This window comes from Cucurbita pepo, chromosome 5 (genome assembly GCF_057944985.1).
Source record: "Cucurbita pepo subsp. pepo isolate OVF chromosome 5, ASM5794498v1, whole genome shotgun sequence".
NCBI classification, from domain to species: domain Eukaryota; kingdom Viridiplantae; phylum Streptophyta; class Magnoliopsida; order Cucurbitales; family Cucurbitaceae; genus Cucurbita; species Cucurbita pepo.
The window spans coordinates 4547038-4564374 of record NC_141802.1 but is presented as its reverse complement, the minus strand read 5'-3'; the positions used below and the strand labels follow the sequence as shown (position 1 = coordinate 4564374).

Sequence of the window (17337 nt, the reverse complement as noted above, 5' to 3'; positions counted from 1 at the left end):
ACTTGAAGACAAGTTCCACAGTATCTCCAGCTAAAAATAATTAATAAATTTTAAACTTTTTTTTTATTAATTATACACAGAAATATTGGAAATAAATATATATTTCAATTATTATATTATTTCGTTGACTTATTCTTTTAACTCCTAGTGATTTAAAATATTAATTGTGTTTTCATTGTTGATTAAGGGGCTTAATTAGATTAATTAATAATAACCCATCTCGTTTACCGTCTTAATATTTACCATCTTTTTTTTTTTCTTTTTCCATTTCAAACCACTCACGCATAGCTCTATAAATACCATACGCCAAGTACCCTTCCACATAGCATACCAAGTCAACACACACGAAGATGGAGGTTGTTTCTCCGATCAACGGCTGCTCCGGCGACACCGCCGGAAAAGTCATCATCTGCAAAGGTAAAATACAACCACTCTCTCTCTGTTTCCTCCGCCGGCAAATCTCTCTCCATCCCTTACTTTCTTTTCTTACAGCCGCCGTCGCTTGGGGCCCCGGCCAGCCATTTGTCATCGAAAAAATCCGAGTGGAGCCGCCACAGAAAATGGAGGTCCGAGTAAAAATCCTCTACTCTTCCATTTGCCATACCGATCTCAGCGCTTGGAAAGGACAGGTAAAAAACACAACAAATAAATTAATTAATTAAATTAAATTAAATAAAATTAAATTGTGTTTAAGTCGTTTTGTAATTAACCATTTGAATCATTTGATATTTCAGAACGAAGCCCAGAGAGTATACCCTCGTATCTTCGGCCACGAAGCTTCTGGGTTATTACCCCAACCCCTAAATTTTCATTATAAAAAAAAAAAAAAAAAATTATTAATTATTTCCATTCCAAATCGCAGTATTGTGGAGAGTGTAGGAGAGGGGGTGGTGGATGTGGCTGCCGGAGATCACGTGATTCCGCTGTTCAATGGAGAGTGTGGCACGTGCCGATGTTGCCAAAACCCGAACACCAACACGTGCGAGAAGATGGGAGTGAATCCAATGAAAAGCACGATGGTCCACGACGGAGAAACCCGGTTCACGACGGCGGATGAGCGACGGCAGCCGATATATCACTTCCTAAACACGTCAACTTTCAGCGAGTTCACGGTGTTGGAATCGGCTTGTGTTGTGAAGATTGACTCGGAAGCTCCCATCAAGAAGATGACTTTACTAAGCTGTGGCCTTTCAACTGGTACGCAATTACAACTCGAAATGACAAATTTTTAATTTTATTTTTTAATTTTTGTTCATCGCTTTCGTTGTTGACCAATCAAAAAGATTTGTTTTTTAAGCGGAAAACCCAATGTCTAGGGCTATGTGGTCAGCAGCATTAATTATACATATCCCTACCTCGTCTTGTCACTATGTTATCAACTAAAAAAATTAATATCAATACTTCAATCAACAAACAACTAATTATTAATTAATTACATACATTTCATGCTTAATTAAGTCATTTTCAATTTCCTTATCTTTTTACAATGCATATTATAATTTTTTCACATAAACATTACCCATGTATGAATTTTGTTGATAAACATGTGTAATTTGATTGACACTTTAATATGATTAGTTTTTTTTTTTTTTTTTTTTTTAAATATCAAATATGGATTGACTTAATTAATTTGGTATAATCAGTAATTACAAAAATTAAAACTAAAATGGAGTAAATGAAAAGGTTAAACAAAAAGATAGAATAGGGTTATTATTATTATTATTTAATTGAAAGAAAAAAAAAAAACAAGAATCAATGTCTGTGGAGGATCTGATGTTTTATTTACTTTTTTGACCGCCCTGATCTGATTCAATGTTAACTATTAAATAATTGCTGTGTCGGCTTTATTTATTGTCCTTTGCTGTTCAATAATTGTCATGTTTTTCTTATGTGATCAAAATAAAGTTGGAAGATGAAAATTGAATTTAATATGATTGCAATAAAGTTTTAAATACTTTAAATGTTTTATTAATCTTGTTACATTCATCAGAACTAGAAGACCATATTTCTTTTTCTTTTTCTTTTTAATTTTCATTTTAATTTGAGGTCACCTTGTCGGGAAGGGAACATAATTTTATTATATAGTTTTTTTTTTTATAAAGAAAAATTATTTCATAAAGTCTCAAAATACAACCAAATCAAATATTTTCTACCATGCGTATTTAAATTTGTCTTTACTCTTAAGACTTTTATTTTTAAAAATGATAGAAGATAAATTTGATGTGACTTTTTTATTTTATAAAAATGTGATGGATCCTTGAAATGTCTTCTTTTCTATCACTTTCTTTATTTTTTTAATTTCTTTTTAAAAAAGTTCTTTAACGGAAAGTTAGGATAATTGTTTTCGATTACAGAATCAAAATGGACTTTTTAAAAAGTACATAGAAAAAAACTAAAATAAGATTTAAAATGGTATTTAAAAAAAAGTAGAAGATATTGAATTTATAAAGAAAGTAAATGATTTTATATTTTAAAAAAAGATCCGGTTGCAAGGGAATGGCGCTGTACCGGATCATTTCCCGGGAAATGTAAATGGAATGGTGAAGTAAAACGGATTCAAAAATTGGCGGAAGGGTTTGGTCATCCGTTTTGCGCAGTTCCGTTATTAGTTATGGAACCCTTTTCTTGCGTCTACTCCTATTTTTCTTTTCTTTTTCCTTTTTTTTTTTTTTTTTTTTTTTTTTTTTGTCTAAAAATATGTTCAAGTAAATTTTATTAAAATAATTATTAAAAAAAAAAAAAAAAAAAAAAAAAAACTTCCATCAATATTTGATTTTCTAATTTCTTTTATAATATATGAATTTTCAGAAACAAATATTATAATTAATTTTTTAATTTTATCAAAATTGTCCATGGGAACAGGAGTGGGTGCAGCGTGGAACACTGCCAACGTGGAAGCTGGATCCACCGTGGCCATTTTTGGGCTGGGAGCAGTAGGACTCGCGGTAGCTAATTCTTCTCTCCAAAATATTATAATTATAATTATTGATTTTTGTTAGTTTATAGTTTAGTTGTATTAATTCAACTCCACCTAATACCTGACTCCAACCTCTCTTAGTTGTAGCTCTAGTTGTGGGGTCGATGCTAATAAATGTGCACCTAATGACTTTAATAAGTGAGTTGAATTCAACCTGTCTCCAACTTGTGGTGCTTCTACTTTTGCAGGTAGCTGAAGGAGCTCGAGCTCGCGGTGCTTCTAAAATCATCGGTGTCGATGTCAATTCCCATAAGTCTACCATCGGTAACTTATACATTCAAACCTCTTGATTTAGATCTCAATTGGGTTAAGCCTTTTAACTTTGATTCTAACCTTAAATCAAATATTTGTTACAAATAGGGAAGCAATTTGGAATCACGGACTTTATAAACCCTAGAGACTCTCACAAACCTGTTCATGAGGTCGGTATTTATTATATATATTATAATTAAAAGTATAAAATTTCAAATATTAATCTTATAGACATTGATGGTTTTGACTTGTAGATCATTGTAGAGATGACGAATGGAGGCGTGGATTATAGTTTCGAATGCGTTGGGGGTGTGGAAGTTTTACGCACAGCCTTCTTGTCTACACACATTGTAAGTTACCATTACAATTGACATTGTAAATATGATAATTTGTGACATGACATGATGGTATGTGTGACATTGTAAACACGATAATTTGTGACATGATATGATGGTATGTGTGACATTGTAAACACGATAATTTGTGACATGACATGATGGTATGTGTGACATTGTAAACACGATAATTTGTGACATGACATGATGGTATGTGTGAGATTGTAAACACGATAATTTGTGACATGACATGATGGTATGTGTGACATTGTAAACACGATAATTTGTGACATGACATGATGGTATGTGTGAGATTGTAAACACGATAATTTGTGACATGACATGATGGTATGTGTGACATTGTAAACACGATAATTTGTGACATGACATGATGGTATGTGTGAGATTGTAAACACGATAATTTGTGACATGACATGATGGTATGTGTGACATTGTAAACACGATAATTTGTGACATGACATGATGGTATGTGTGACATTGTAAACACGATAATTTGTGACATGACATGATGGTATGTGTGAGATTGTAAACACGATAATTTGTGACATGACATGATGGTATGTGTGACATTGTAAACACGATAATTTATAAGATGACATGCTCGTATGTGTGCGCGTACACGATAGGGATGGGGAACCACAGTGATGTTGGGAATTCATACAACCCCAGAAATGCTTCCTCTTCACCCAATGGAGCTGTTCGATGGGCGTAAGGTGGTAGCTTCCGTTTTTGGAGGCTTCAAAGGCAGGACTCAAATCCCTCATTTTGCCAAACAATGCATCCTCGGGGTAACTAAACTTCCTCCTCCTTTTAATTATGTTTCTAAACTTTTATAACAGACATGATTGAAATGTAATTAAGATTAGATTAATATATGAGCTCGAATTGTAAGGCTAAACGACGATTGATATTCGTATTTCATTCAATTTGTTCATAGTTCGTATTTCATTTACGATTAGAATTAAGAAAAATTTTGGTTAGTTATTGGTGAAGGAAGTATATTTAATATTTGATGTATATTATGAAGAGGGTTTAAGTTAATTATTCTTTTTTTATATCAGGTGGTAAAATTGGATGAGTTCATAACAGATGAACTTCCCTTTGAGGACATAAATTCTGCATTTAAACGACTTGTGGATGGAAAATCTCTCAGATGCCTTTTGTATTTGTAATACATTTAAGATATAAACTCTCTCGTGTGCTACACATAAATAATTCAAATCTTCGTGTGATGTATTTATATTATATTAATATTTGATATTTAAGATTAATGGGATTGTATTTTATTTTAAACTATATGAAAATAATTGAGAGATTTTGGTCGTTTATAATATAGTTATTGCATGTGTATGATATTTCATTTTGTTACTAGTTTGCTCGATCACGTAGCTATACAATATGGTCGTGTTCTATAAATATTGAAATTACTGGTAACAAAATTATTATTAATAATATTTTAGGCATACTAGCTCATGGTATTGAAACCTGTATAAAATCCACCAATTCAGCAATACAAAATAGTTTATGTATTTTAATTTTAAATTATTTGTTTAAAATTTCAAGTCAAAGGTAGTAGACTAAATGCACGACGAAATCGAAAAGCATAAATAGAATAATCTTATTCAACCAATCAACATATTTTTAATTTAATATTAATTTATATCGCATCAACTGAGACCTTATATCGGTTGGAGAGGAGAATTAAACATTTTATTATAAAAGTGTATAAATCTCTCCTAACAGACACTTTTAAAATCATGAAGATGACGAAAATACCTATCTAGTCAAATCAGACAATATCTACTAGCTAACAAACAATCGAGCAGGGATTCCTTGGAATATACCTTATTCTGACGGTTTCTTTCATTTTTGTGTTCCCCCTCTGTCTCTTCTCTAAGATCGGAACCGAACTTATATTCCGCTTTCTTCCATACCTTTTTCTTTTTGTCTCACATCTCTTTCATTCATTCATTCATTCTTTCCTTTTTCTTTCCATTTTTCCCCAATTCAATTCAATTCAATTCATTCATTCTTCTCAACCTGTTTGACCCTGTCTGGACTCTGATCCTCCAATTACTCCCTATCGGATCTTCGGAGTTGATCAAGACCCTCCCTGCTTCCAGTTTTATCATGGAAAGCGACGGATCAAGCTGCCTGCCACTCCCCCCAGATGTGGAGAATCGGATCGTCTCCGACCTTCTGAAGGAATCCGAGTCTAATTTGAAAGAAGGCAATCTCCACTATGTTGTTTCTAATCGGTATTGCTTCTTCTCGGTTTTCTAATGTGTCGAGTGGGGTATTGTGTGTTTTGGAAGTTAGGTCGCTTTCATTTTTGGTTTTCTACTTTGTCTTGTGTTTCTTGAAGTTCGTTTCCAGCGTACTCTAAAAATATGCCATTGCTATGCGTATCTGTAGTTCTCAATTCCTACGTTTTATCTTTCTTGTCTCACATGTTTGTGGGCACTTCCTATCATGCGCGCTTTCTTTTTCCCGGGAGATCTTGAGTTTCTTTAAGGTTTAATTCAATGAATTTTGGACATGTAAATTGCTCAGATTCTTTGGAATGCAAGAAATGTTCACTCTACTATTCATGCAGGTGGTTTAGAAGATGGCAATTATATGTCGGACAGCCTACTGAAGAATTTTCTAGCAAATATCATTCCTCTGATTCCCCGCACATGAATGTGTCTCCGTTCAACGTTCTAAGACCCGGTCCTATTGATAATTCAGATATAATCATTAACGGAGGTGATTCTGAGAATAACGAGTTGGAGATAGAAAGATTTTTGGTGGAACGACGGGATTATGTTTTGGTGCCCGGTGAAGTTTGGGAGAAACTTTATGATTGGTAAGATGTCCGCTCATTCTCTTTGTCAAACTATCCTTTGACTCATCTACTATTTCTTGTTCTGTTGCTTCTTCTTCCCTTTATCAGACATTACTTTTTATGTTGTTGACATGCTTTTAATTGTTATCTATACATATATCTATGGTTGTCTGTATGATATTTTTGAATATGAGCATTGTTGAATCGAAAAGTTACAAAGAAAATCCTCTAATTTATGTTAATTGAATCAGGAATTTAGTTGCAAAAAGAACTAAATAGTGCTGCAACCTCAGAAGTTGTATGACATTTTGCATATCTTCTGTTTCCTCCGTGTTGTACACTTTCCTTTTGAGTACACAACAACTGATGGACATCGCCTCATGCTGATAAATCAAGCATCCAAGAGCATTCAAAACATTTGAACGAGAGCTCTCAACATTTTCTACTTTATTGAAGTTGAGGCAAATAGATGTGACTGGACCTCCCCTATCCACATGCCCAAAACACGACAACTTGTGCTTATAGTAATATAGAGACGTTTCATCTACAACTTGTCTGCTGTGTTAGATCCATTTGGAAAAAGAACACAACTCAAAATATTCACGTTTTCTGGACTCCTCAGCTTGCACAATGCATACAAAAGAACCTTAGGTAACAATTGAGAAGTTGTAATTCCTGAAACAAAGATTAATAGTTATGTACCCAAGGGATATAAGTTCCAGATTTTGTTCTCCCCTATCAACAGGAGACCATCAATCACCTGTAATAAAGCTCTTTGCTTTTTATCGCCAAGATTTCTCTTTGCAATGAATCTCCAAGTCTTGTTTTGATTTATTCTTACCAAGCATAAAAAAAAAAAAAACAGAGGTGTTTGGCGGCCCAGAAATTACATAAAATCCTGGAAATCTTTGGAGTTAAGCTGATTTCCTGCCCTATCATTCGCAAGGAAGTATTCAACCCTTTCCATTCTGGATCATTGAGTAGTTCTCTATAAGGCCTTTTAGTTTAAAATGTTCCACCAAGATAATTTATCTTTACCAAGTAGAAACTACTAGAGGTTTGATTGAGTATCTTTGAATGTAAGTAACGTGGATGGTGATTTTGGATATTCATATGATTAAACGGTATTAATCATATGATTTTGTCTCAAACTACCAAGTTTCACTTTCTGCCAACCTCTAATTTCTCTCTCGTTTGATTTGGTTTCTTTATTATTTTATGTACTCTACTTGGTGCATTCTTGAAATGGAACTGTTTTATTGGAAATTACCTATGGAATTAAAGTTGTATGTGTATTGGTTTACTGTTATTACCATGATTTCCAAACCCAAAACTATTTGGGATGCCCGAGTTGTTGTTACATCCTTGTTTTGTTACATTAGGTATAAAGGAGGGCCACCGTTACCAAGAAAGTTGATATCCCAAGGTGTCACTCAAAAAAAATTTTATGTGGAGGTTTATCTACTTTGTCTAAAATTGATTGATTCCAGGGATGGAAGTGAATCTACCATACGATTGAGCAAGAAGGTATTCTTCATATTTTACCCTTTGATTCATTAAAAACTTGGATAGTGCAAGGTGGTCATAAGATTTTCCTTACAATTATTTGTTTGATCCCAGTTAAAAATAAATGCGGTTATATATATATATATATATATATATATATATATATATATATATATATTTCTTTTTTGCTGATAGATCGTATATTCTGCAAGTGGGATCAAACATTGGTTGACAATAAAACATTTGAGAATTTTGGACCATTATAAAATTAAATCCTTGAAAGCTTGCCAAGGAAGAGGCAACATTTAAAACTTTGCAGTCTAACAGTTAAGTGAGGCTGATCCCCAAACTCCAACATGTCCAACACACAAGGGTTGCTCCAGACTTAATTAGATGAGGGGTTTAACCAATAAATTAACTCTAAGGGTGATACTACCGAATACCTAAATGTGGTGGATTTGCTGGGCATGTGCAGGATTTGAAGTTGGAGAACAAAATAAAAATATGAGAAGAGAAGTGAAAGGGATGAAAGGAAACCCCAAGAAGTAAAATTAGATAGCAAATACAAAATAAGAGGTGCAAATCATGTCACATTGCTTGCACCTCTGCATCAGCCAACAGGTTGAAGGTCATGATTAGTAAAATGTTCAGCCATGGCCAATCATCTGATGCCACGGGGGGGAGTTAAAGAAGCAAAAGAATGAAATATATATATGTGTGTGTGTGTGTGTGTGTGTATGTGTGGTCTGGTTTGAACTGAGTATTTCTGTTTTCAGAATTTCCTTCATTTTAAAGCCTTAGTAGCAGAGCTCTAAGTGGAAAACTCCCCATAGCATCCAACTTCTGACTAATCTGTCATTTTCATGGCTGGGGGAAGATAAAAAAAATAACAAAGAACAGAGATAGTTTATTTTTGGCTAGTTCTCTACCAAAAAGCCACTTGCATTAGCACAAGTTCCAACCTTTGTTATCTTCAGATTAGCATTTGTCAACGGGAAAAAGAAAATCTAGAATTTGCAACTGTAATAAAAGAGGGAGATCCATTCTCAAAGGAGTGGGGGACTCTTCTTGGTGTATGAAATCTTATCTTGTTTTGTAATTGCTTGATAATTATTTCATAGGAGATCGCTATGTAATTTTCTTGTTACTCCTTGAACAATAAAAACATGTAAAGAGTTGCAAATAACTGCTAATTGTGTTGGATTGAATACCTTCTTTATTTTCAGAAACTTTTGCTTGCTTAGCTTGTTGCTGCATTTTTAACTACAAGATCCTATTGGCCCTTTGTTCAAATATATTACTTCTTGTTTACCTCGTCTTTGCCCTTATTTGTGGGTCCTTATTATGTTGAAATATTCTTTTGATTCCAGAAAAATTTTCCAACCTCACTGGTGGAATAAGATTTTATCGCATTAAAGATTGTGTGTCCATTGTATAGTTAATCTGTATATGATTTTCTGTTTTCCCAGAATGTATTGGATTCCTGGGGACACTTATCTCATCTAATCGCTGGATTATGAGCTTGTGCTTTATCTTTTAACCCCATTAGCATGATGCATTGTAGTTTCTTTGGTCTTTTGAGGCCATGGGTTACTTCTGTTAATGCAGTGCTTTCTGATGATTAAAGTAGATTGAAATATTTGCATTAGCATTTCATTTCACCCAAAGTCAGATGAAACTACATGATGAAAAAAAAATCCTTTGCTTGATATAAATTTGGTTTGGTCTACTTTCTAAAAGTGTTCTCAAAATCCAAGCCCAATTTTGAAAACAAAAAAAAAATAGATTTCATTAGGTCTTGGTACAAGTTTGACTTTTATGTGTTCAAGTCGAGCTATGTGCATATATGTCTTAGTCTTCACTGTATGTGAACTATCAGCAACTGCAGAACTTTGCTTACCCTCTTTCTGCAACACAGGCCACCATATCTGATCTTCGTGAGAAGGTGTTTGCACTTAAAGGAGTAGAGCAAAAAGAGGTCTGTGAACTTCTTTTTTGTTTGTAGATATGGGAACATGTTAGTATTATCTTTTACAACTATTTTGGATCACTGCTTTTTGGTAACTTGCAGGCGTGTATATGGGACTACTTCAACAAATGGAAACAATCAGTATTGGATGGGACGAGCCAAACCCTTGAAGAACTAAACTTGCAGATGGATCAACATGTGAGTACTTATTCAATGTATTTATTTTATGCGTATATTGATCTAAGAAGGATTAGCTTTGAGGAGGGTGTATGGATAGATGATGTCTCTTTCCTGCTTTCATTTTCTATGTTCCAATCAATCCTTACGAGTGGCTAATTTAAGTGAACATTCATTCATTGTTTTGCTGACTGAATATAACAATTCATGCTAGACATCATTATTCTTGGATGATGGTTTTTATTAGAAAGTTTGATGGTAGTGAAATCATGAAATTTGAATGTGCTATATCACTTAAATTTCTGGTGGGTTATTAGAAAGCTTGGGTCCATTTTTAAGGGTATGCCATGAGCAGCATGTTCTAGACTTGCAGATGGATCAACATGTGATTACTTATTCAATGTTTTTATTTTATGGGTATATTGATCCAAGAAGGATTAACTTTGGGGAGGGTGTATGGATAGAGGATGTCTCTTCCTTGCTTTCATTTCCTATGTTCCAATGGATCCTTATGAGTGGCTATTTTAAATGAATGTTCATCCTTATTTTGCTGACTATGACTTCGTTTACAATTCACACTAGACATCATTATTCTTGGATGATAGTTTTTATTAAAAAAAGAAAAGAAAAGAAAAGAAAAAAAAAAAGCTTGAATGATAGTTGAAAATTATCAAATTTGAATGTGCTACACCACTTAAATTTCTGGATGTTCTTGGTTGAGTGTACAATTGGATATCACTTGTTGGATGAAACGCAATTTTTAAGGAAAATTAGTTGTATCTATCTCATATCAGAGTTGGAACTGATATTAAAAGCCTGTATTGGGGTTTTGAGGAAAGGAGAATGAAGGGGTGCATAGCTTGAACATGAGATGGATAATTGGGTTGAGATTTCTGGAAGAAGATCGAGTCCATGAGGTAGGAGTGATAAGCAAAGTTATAAGTGGCTGGGCTTTGTGATTTGGATTCTCTCTCTCAATCAGTCCTGGGTGTAAGTATTATTTAAACTATGTTTTTAGGTATTGCTTTGGGGGGCTTTGGTTGTGTCTATGTTTCACCTCTTTCATCTTTGTTATCTATTAGGAGATGCTTTTTCTTTGATGCTTAAAATGTCGATAACCAATCCTTTGGGGATCTTGTTCCTCGTAAATCTTTCCTGAATAACTTTTGAACACGTCTAGGAGCTAATTTATGTGTTTAGTAACTTGATTTGGAAAGAACAAATGTTTGAAATGGTAAAATTTACCTATAATGATGTCGGTGACTGCGATCATGATGTGTGTGTGTGTGTGTTTTTTTTCCTTTTTGCCTCAAATATTTGCGTAGAGTGAAATTTCAAAGCATGGTGATATAGAGAGAATAATTTCAGAAAAATTTACATTTAAGTTTTTTTGTCTCTCTTTTCCATAATGAAATATTATGTTCTAAATCAGCAATGCATCCGAGCACATTGGTTCTGCATTCAATTTGTTGGAGATGTTCATTTTAAATTTATCTATTTTCATGTACTTATATTCACTCTTCTGCAGATCCTCCTTGAAGTTGATGGAACTACTCTTCAGACCGGTATGGATGCCACTCAAAACGAGCTAGCTTTGGTAGCCCTTGAACCTTCATGGTCACGTTTGTCAATTGCAGGGGGTGCAGTGATGTCAAATGGACATTCATCCAGTTATGGTAATCAGGGAAGTTCTTTCAGCACATCAGTTTCTGACATGGATGATAGAAATGACGTTAGTAGTACTGCAAAGAACAGAGGGAGGGGTGGTTTGATAGGGTTGCAGAATTTAGGAAATACATGTTTCATGAATAGTGCCCTTCAATGCTTAGTTCATACGCCACCCTTTGTAGAATATTTTTTACAAGATTATTCTGAAGAGATCAACTCCGACAATCCTTTGGGAATGCACGTAGGTGGCTTTTCTCATCTTTGGTCTTCATTTTCTTTTTTCATTAAAACTGTTTTTAATTATTCATTGGATATATTTTTTTTTTCCTGGAAGTTAAACTTGATTTTGTGGGTATACTCAATGTTTCTGCAGGGAGTGTTTGCCCTTGCTTTTGGTGAATTGTTGAGGAAATTATGGTTGCCAGGACAAAGCTCAATTGCACCACGTGCATTTAAGGGAAACTTAGCTCGTTTTGCTCCCCAGTTCAGTGGTTATAACCAGCACGATTCCCAAGTTAGTACCATATTTATAGAACTCCTTTTGTTTTATATAGTCGCTCCTTTCCTAAGTGATCTCTCTACGCTCCCACAATTAGGATGCTATTGTACTTGCATCTTTAGTGTTTGATTTTAGTTGTGAACAGCTTAATTTAGCTAACAGTTCTCATAAGTAGAAATACTATAATTGTGAATTATCGTGCATTGCCTTTTTTAAGTTTCTGTGTGCTTTATTTCATTCATCTGATGACAATTAATTGTCCAGAAGCTTAGTAAATGTAGTAAGATTTGGAGCTGATAACTTTGTTAAGCTTTTGGAAAAATTAATGTCATTTATGTTACTTGGACAACAAGCTACCATCTTCTGATGAGATTTCAACTACCATCCCTAGTATCTTATGAGGTGATCTTACTCTACGCGTTTATGATTGCCATTTTCTTCTTTCCTTTTCTTCTATAATCATCCTTTTAGAAACTTCATAAAAGAGATTTTTACGATTTGAAATATTTAAACATAGAAAGAAATGGTTTTTACATATTTAATCTTTTTTTAGAAAAAAATATATTGTATCTCCCCTCTCAGGCTCATAACTTATTGTCTGCTTTTATACGAAACCCCACGATTTTGCCCTTCTATGTGAATTGTGCTTTAAAATGTATTAGTTGTATGAATACATTGTCGCATTGTACTTACTGCATGTTGATTTAAACAATGATTCGACATCCATTTTTGGTTCTTGTACTTTCAGCTTTTGTCTATTTTGGTCCCTCTACTCTCAAAACATCCAGTTTGGTCTCTTTATATTTTTAAAGTGATTATTGTGTTTGCAAAACCTCACACAAATTCTATGCACAACGAATACTCTTTAATACAAAAATACAACCATATTTCAAGAAATTTATGGAGGGTGGTGTTGTGCTGATATTGTGATTGGGAAAAATAAGATGAAAATGGAAAGGGACCAAAATTATTACTATTTTAAACTTTAGGGACAAAACTAAAAATTTTGGAAGTACAAATACCAGAATTAGTACTTTACAATTCTTTTTTCTTGCTCAAGCGGAGGAGAACCTACTTCAGTTTAAATTCAATTTAATGGAAGTAGTTGATTTGGCTATAATTTTCAAGGAAATTCAATTCAAATTTCTGATTATGAATGTGTTCGTTCATACATAGTGCATCAATTTGTTTTTGTAGATCCTAACCTAGCTTAGATGTCTGTCTCTAGGAACTTCTTGCATTCTTACTGGATGGTCTGCATGAAGATTTGAATCGTGTTAAGAGGAAACCTTATTTTGAAACAAAGGCTTCTGATGGTCGTCCAGATGTAGAAGTTGCGGACGAGTGTTGGAGATACCATAAAGCTCGAAATGATTCTATAATTGTGGATGTTTGTCAAGTAAGTAGCTCTTGATATATTTGAGAATCTCATTGCATAATCATCCTGCTTGCCATGTTGCTGTGTCAATCACTGCAGGTAGTTCTAAGTTGCACGATCTGTAGTTTGTGATGTAAATATGAACCGTGTCAAGAAGTTCTCATGTTAACTCTCATAAGTTACATTATCCTTTTTAATCTTTCAATTAAAGTCATTTACATGTTTCATCTTTAACTAGTAGAGATTGATGGGATGTCTTAAGTTAGTTTTTGGTTTGGACTATCTAGTTATTTAAATTATTTTTTATTTTCTAATCATGTATAATTGATTTAACTCACAGGGTCAATATAAGTCAACATTGGTTTGTCCAGTTTGTAGAAAGATTTCCATTACTTTTGATCCATTTATGTATTTGTCATTGCCGCTACCTTCAACTGTCACCCGCAGTGTGACAGTGAGTGTGTTCTATGGTGACGGTAGTGGTCTTCCAATGCCATACACTGTGACAGTACAAAGACATGGTTGCACCAAGGATCTCACCCTTGCATTGGCTACAGCGTGCTGCTTGAAGAGTGATGAAGATCTTCTGCTTGTAGAGGTAAGTATGTGACATACGTTTGGTTTCTGCTTTCTTATTTCTTATATTACAATTAATGTTCATCTTGATGTATGTTGATCTTCTGCTTGTAGTTTTGACTGAAGTTCTAAATTTTTCATTGTTAGGTTTATGATCACAAGATTTACCGATATTTTGATAACCCTCTTGAACTTTTGGCCTCAATTAAAGATGAAGAGTATCTAGTTGCCTTTCGCCTTCCAAAAAGGGAATCTGGAAGACCAAAGCTAGAGATCATTCACAGATCGGTGGAAAAGTATGCTTCCTTGTAATATTCTATTTATGTAGTTGTCTGATATGAAGCATGAATTTTAGCATGCTTTTAAGCCCACTTTGCTGCCTGACAATTTGTCGTTCTGGACTCCGTAATTAAGTTCATGTTTTGCGTGCTCCTTTTTGCTGTACAGGGCTGTCTGAGTAATTTCTATATCTCTTTTATTGGATTTTTGTAAATGATGAGAAATAAAAAGTATTCATCGATGGAGACAAACTTAATGCCTTGGGTAGAGGGAAGATTAAACCCACCATCACCAATGATTGCCTTTGGAGAACCAACCTCCAGATGACTTTGATCAAAGAGTGTATCTAGTTGCAAAAGATCTTCTATAGATTGCTTCAGTTGGAACACTGCTCTAATTGAAGGTTAAAATACCGTTCGTTGGAAATGAAATCACGCTGAATAAGTGGCTAAAAGTCTCCTCATACTTGATAGTGTAACAGCAAACTTTGAAGCTTCCACATACCAAGAGAATGTTACTTGCAAATCGTGATCTTTGTGGTCCATTCAATATTTTGGTATTTCAAACAAGAAAGTGATTTTTTTTTTTTCTATATTGATTCTCGTGTGTTCAATTCTGGTTCTTATATGGTAGAAAATACATTGGTACTTGTCAGTTAGATATAGTCACTCTGTACTAATATTTATCTTCTTTTTGCTTGAATATTATTAATGTGGCATTTGGTATGTAGATACTCAACAGACCATTCGAAGGGCTTGGAGAGAAAGCTTTTCGGAACTCCTTTAGTCACATATTTGGGAGAAGAGTTCCATAGTGGAGCTGACATAAATGCAGCTGTGTCTAAGATCCTCTTTCCCTTGAGAAGAACATACTCTTCAACTGTATCTCATAGTCAGTCTGTTTCTAGGAGCCAGTCAATGGACAATGAAGTAGAGGAGACATCTGAAAAAGAGTTATTCTTTCAACTTCTTTTAACCGATGCTGGGGGTGTGAGCTGCAAGCCAATTGGTAAGGATTCTGCTATAAAACATGGTCCACTTATAAAGGTTTTCTTGGATTGGACCGACAGAGAACGTAAACTATATGACGTGGGCTACATCGAGGATCTTCCTCCTGTTCACCAGACAAGATTCATGAAGAAAACACGGCAGGAAGCAACCTCTTTATTTTCATGCTTGGAAGCATTCCTGACTGAAGAACCTTTAGGTCCTGATGATATGTGGTAATATGATGTTCCCTCATATCCAAAATTTGTAGTGGCTCTAACCATATTCTAGTTTGTCTCATTCTCAATCTTAGATTTCCACTTTTTGCAGGTACTGCCCTGTGTGCAAAGAACATGGACAGGCTACAAAGAAGTTAGACTTGTGGAAGTTGCCAGAGATTATTGTGTTTCACTTGAAACGTTTTTCATACCGCAGACACCTTAAAAGAAAACTCGATACCTTTGTTGATTTCCCTATTCACAATCTTGACTTGAGCAAATATGTGAAGAGCAATGATGGAAAATCTTACTTATACAATCTATATGCCATTAGCAACCATAATGGTGGTCTTGGCAGAGGGCACTACACTGCATATTCAAAGGTACAGGATTTAATTTTTCTTCTTTCTACGTATCCTGAGCAATAATTGTGTTCTTGGTCTTATTAATTTAAATTATCTTTTTGTGTGATGGCTGTTTTTCATATATCCAGTTAATCGATGAGAAGAGGTGGTACCACTTCGATGACAGTCACGTTGCCCCGGTCGACGAAGAAGAGATCAAGACATCGGCTGCTTATTTGCTGTTCTATCAAAGAGTTGAAAAATGAATTGGAAAAAAGCATCACAAGCCCTCCACCAGAAATGGATATTATGACTCTGGATTGTGCTGTTTCAGCTGCGTTCCGGCTGCTACAAGAAAGCTTAACTTTTCATGGTCAAGCATTAATGAAGGCCAATCAAAGGGAGAAATAGAATATAGTTCAAACGAGGAATTCTACAGTTTGGACGTCCTACAGTTTAGAGGTACATAAAGGCGTCCTACAGTTTAGAAGTACATAAAGGCGTCCTACAGTTTAGAAGTACATAAAGGCGTCCTACAGTTTAGAGGTACATAAAGGCGTCCTACAGTTTAGAGGTACATAAAGGCGTCCTACAGTTTAGAGGTACATAAAGGCGTCCTACAGTTTAGAGGTACATAAAGGCGTCCTACAGTTTAGAGGTACATAAAGGCGTCCTACAGTTTAGAGGTACATAAAGGCGTCCTACAGTTTAGAGGTACATAAAGGCGTCCTACAGTTTAGAGGTACATAAAGGCGTCCTACAGTTTAGAGGTACATAAAAGCGTATATTCTTTTAGATAAATTTTGTTGTGTGATTAGGTAGGTCGTGTAGATTTGTAGCAAATTTGCCTCTAATGGCAAAGTGGTGGCTGCCATTCATTTGTTGTTAGCTGTTACCATGGTGGCTGCTACCATTTACTGTTGTTACTCATTAACCAAGGAAATTTTTAGTGTAATGCAAAACTTAGGCCAACCCTTTCCATTGACATCATTTTAAATCACAATTGAAGCTCTCTCTGAACGTCTAAATATTTTTTGTTTCTGAAATTGAAATGGGTGAACTGGTAAATCTAGGTTGGCTGTTCAACATCTAATAGACTATCTGTAAGATCATTAGTCGATTTACAACAGCATCTTCGAAAACTGTGGCTATCTATATAATCATAATGTGTGTGCTTATTTGGCCATTTCCAAATCCTAACTGTCACACTACTCCATTAGATACAAATACTTCCATATTCAGTTGGATCTTAAATTCCTATTTAGGGATGAAACTTTTGTATTCCCATTGGTATTCTGGTAAAGAAAAACTAAAAAAAATCAGTA

The 17337-nt window shown here is 34.6% G+C and overlaps 2 protein-coding genes across 4 annotated transcripts; both read left to right on the top strand.

Moving 5' to 3' along the window:
* Positions 1-281: 281 nt before the first annotated feature.
* On the top strand, positions 282-4912 carry LOC111795996 (alcohol dehydrogenase-like 4). The gene is made up of 10 exons (XM_023678669.2): positions 282-417; positions 493-629; positions 735-784; positions 863-1197; positions 2863-2945; positions 3166-3241; positions 3338-3399; positions 3484-3579; positions 4212-4373; positions 4647-4912. Exons 1-10 carry the CDS (start codon positions 351-353, stop codon positions 4755-4757), a joined length of 1179 nt encoding a protein of 392 aa, XP_023534437.2. The 5' UTR covers positions 282-350; the 3' UTR covers positions 4758-4912.
* Positions 4913-5581: 669 nt separating this feature from the next.
* On the top strand, positions 5582-16997 carry LOC111795954 (ubiquitin carboxyl-terminal hydrolase 9). Of its 3 annotated transcripts, XM_023678603.2 has the most exons (14): positions 5582-5843; positions 6182-6433; positions 7795-7939; positions 9837-9896; positions 9990-10085; positions 11593-11629; positions 11702-11973; positions 12106-12246; positions 13460-13630; positions 13950-14207; positions 14333-14481; positions 15195-15686; positions 15781-16051; positions 16162-16997. In XM_023678603.2, exons 1-14 carry the CDS (start codon positions 5716-5718, stop codon positions 16276-16278), a joined length of 2589 nt encoding a protein of 862 aa, XP_023534371.2. In that variant the 5' UTR covers positions 5582-5715; the 3' UTR covers positions 16279-16997. The 3 variants fall into 3 exon arrangements, with proteins under 3 accessions (XP_023534371.2, XP_086980252.1, XP_086980253.1); XM_087124126.1 differs by having other exon boundaries at positions 11593-11973; XM_087124127.1 differs by lacking the exon at positions 16162-16997 and having other exon boundaries at positions 11593-11973; positions 15764-15902.
* Positions 16998-17337: the final 340 nt, after the last annotated feature.

Excerpts from the sequence above, each read along its gene's own strand:
- LOC111795954 (XM_087124126.1), top strand. The coding sequence starts at position 5,716 with ATGGAAAGCGACGGATCAAGCTGCCTGCCACTCCCCCCAGATGTGGAG. Across the intron at positions 5,844-6,181 it reads CACTATGTTGTTTCTAATCG|GTGGTTTAGAAGATGGCAAT; the intron begins GTATTGCTTCTT and ends CTATTCATGCAG. Across the intron at positions 12,247-13,459 it reads ATAACCAGCACGATTCCCAA|GAACTTCTTGCATTCTTACT; the intron begins GTTAGTACCATA and ends GTCTGTCTCTAG.
- LOC111795996 (XM_023678669.2), top strand. The coding sequence starts at position 351 with ATGGAGGTTGTTTCTCCGATCAACGGCTGCTCCGGCGACACCGCCGGA. Across the intron at positions 785-862 it reads TTCGGCCACGAAGCTTCTGG|TATTGTGGAGAGTGTAGGAG; the intron begins GTTATTACCCCA and ends TCCAAATCGCAG. Across the intron at positions 3,580-4,211 it reads CCTTCTTGTCTACACACATT|GGATGGGGAACCACAGTGAT; the intron begins GTAAGTTACCAT and ends CGTACACGATAG.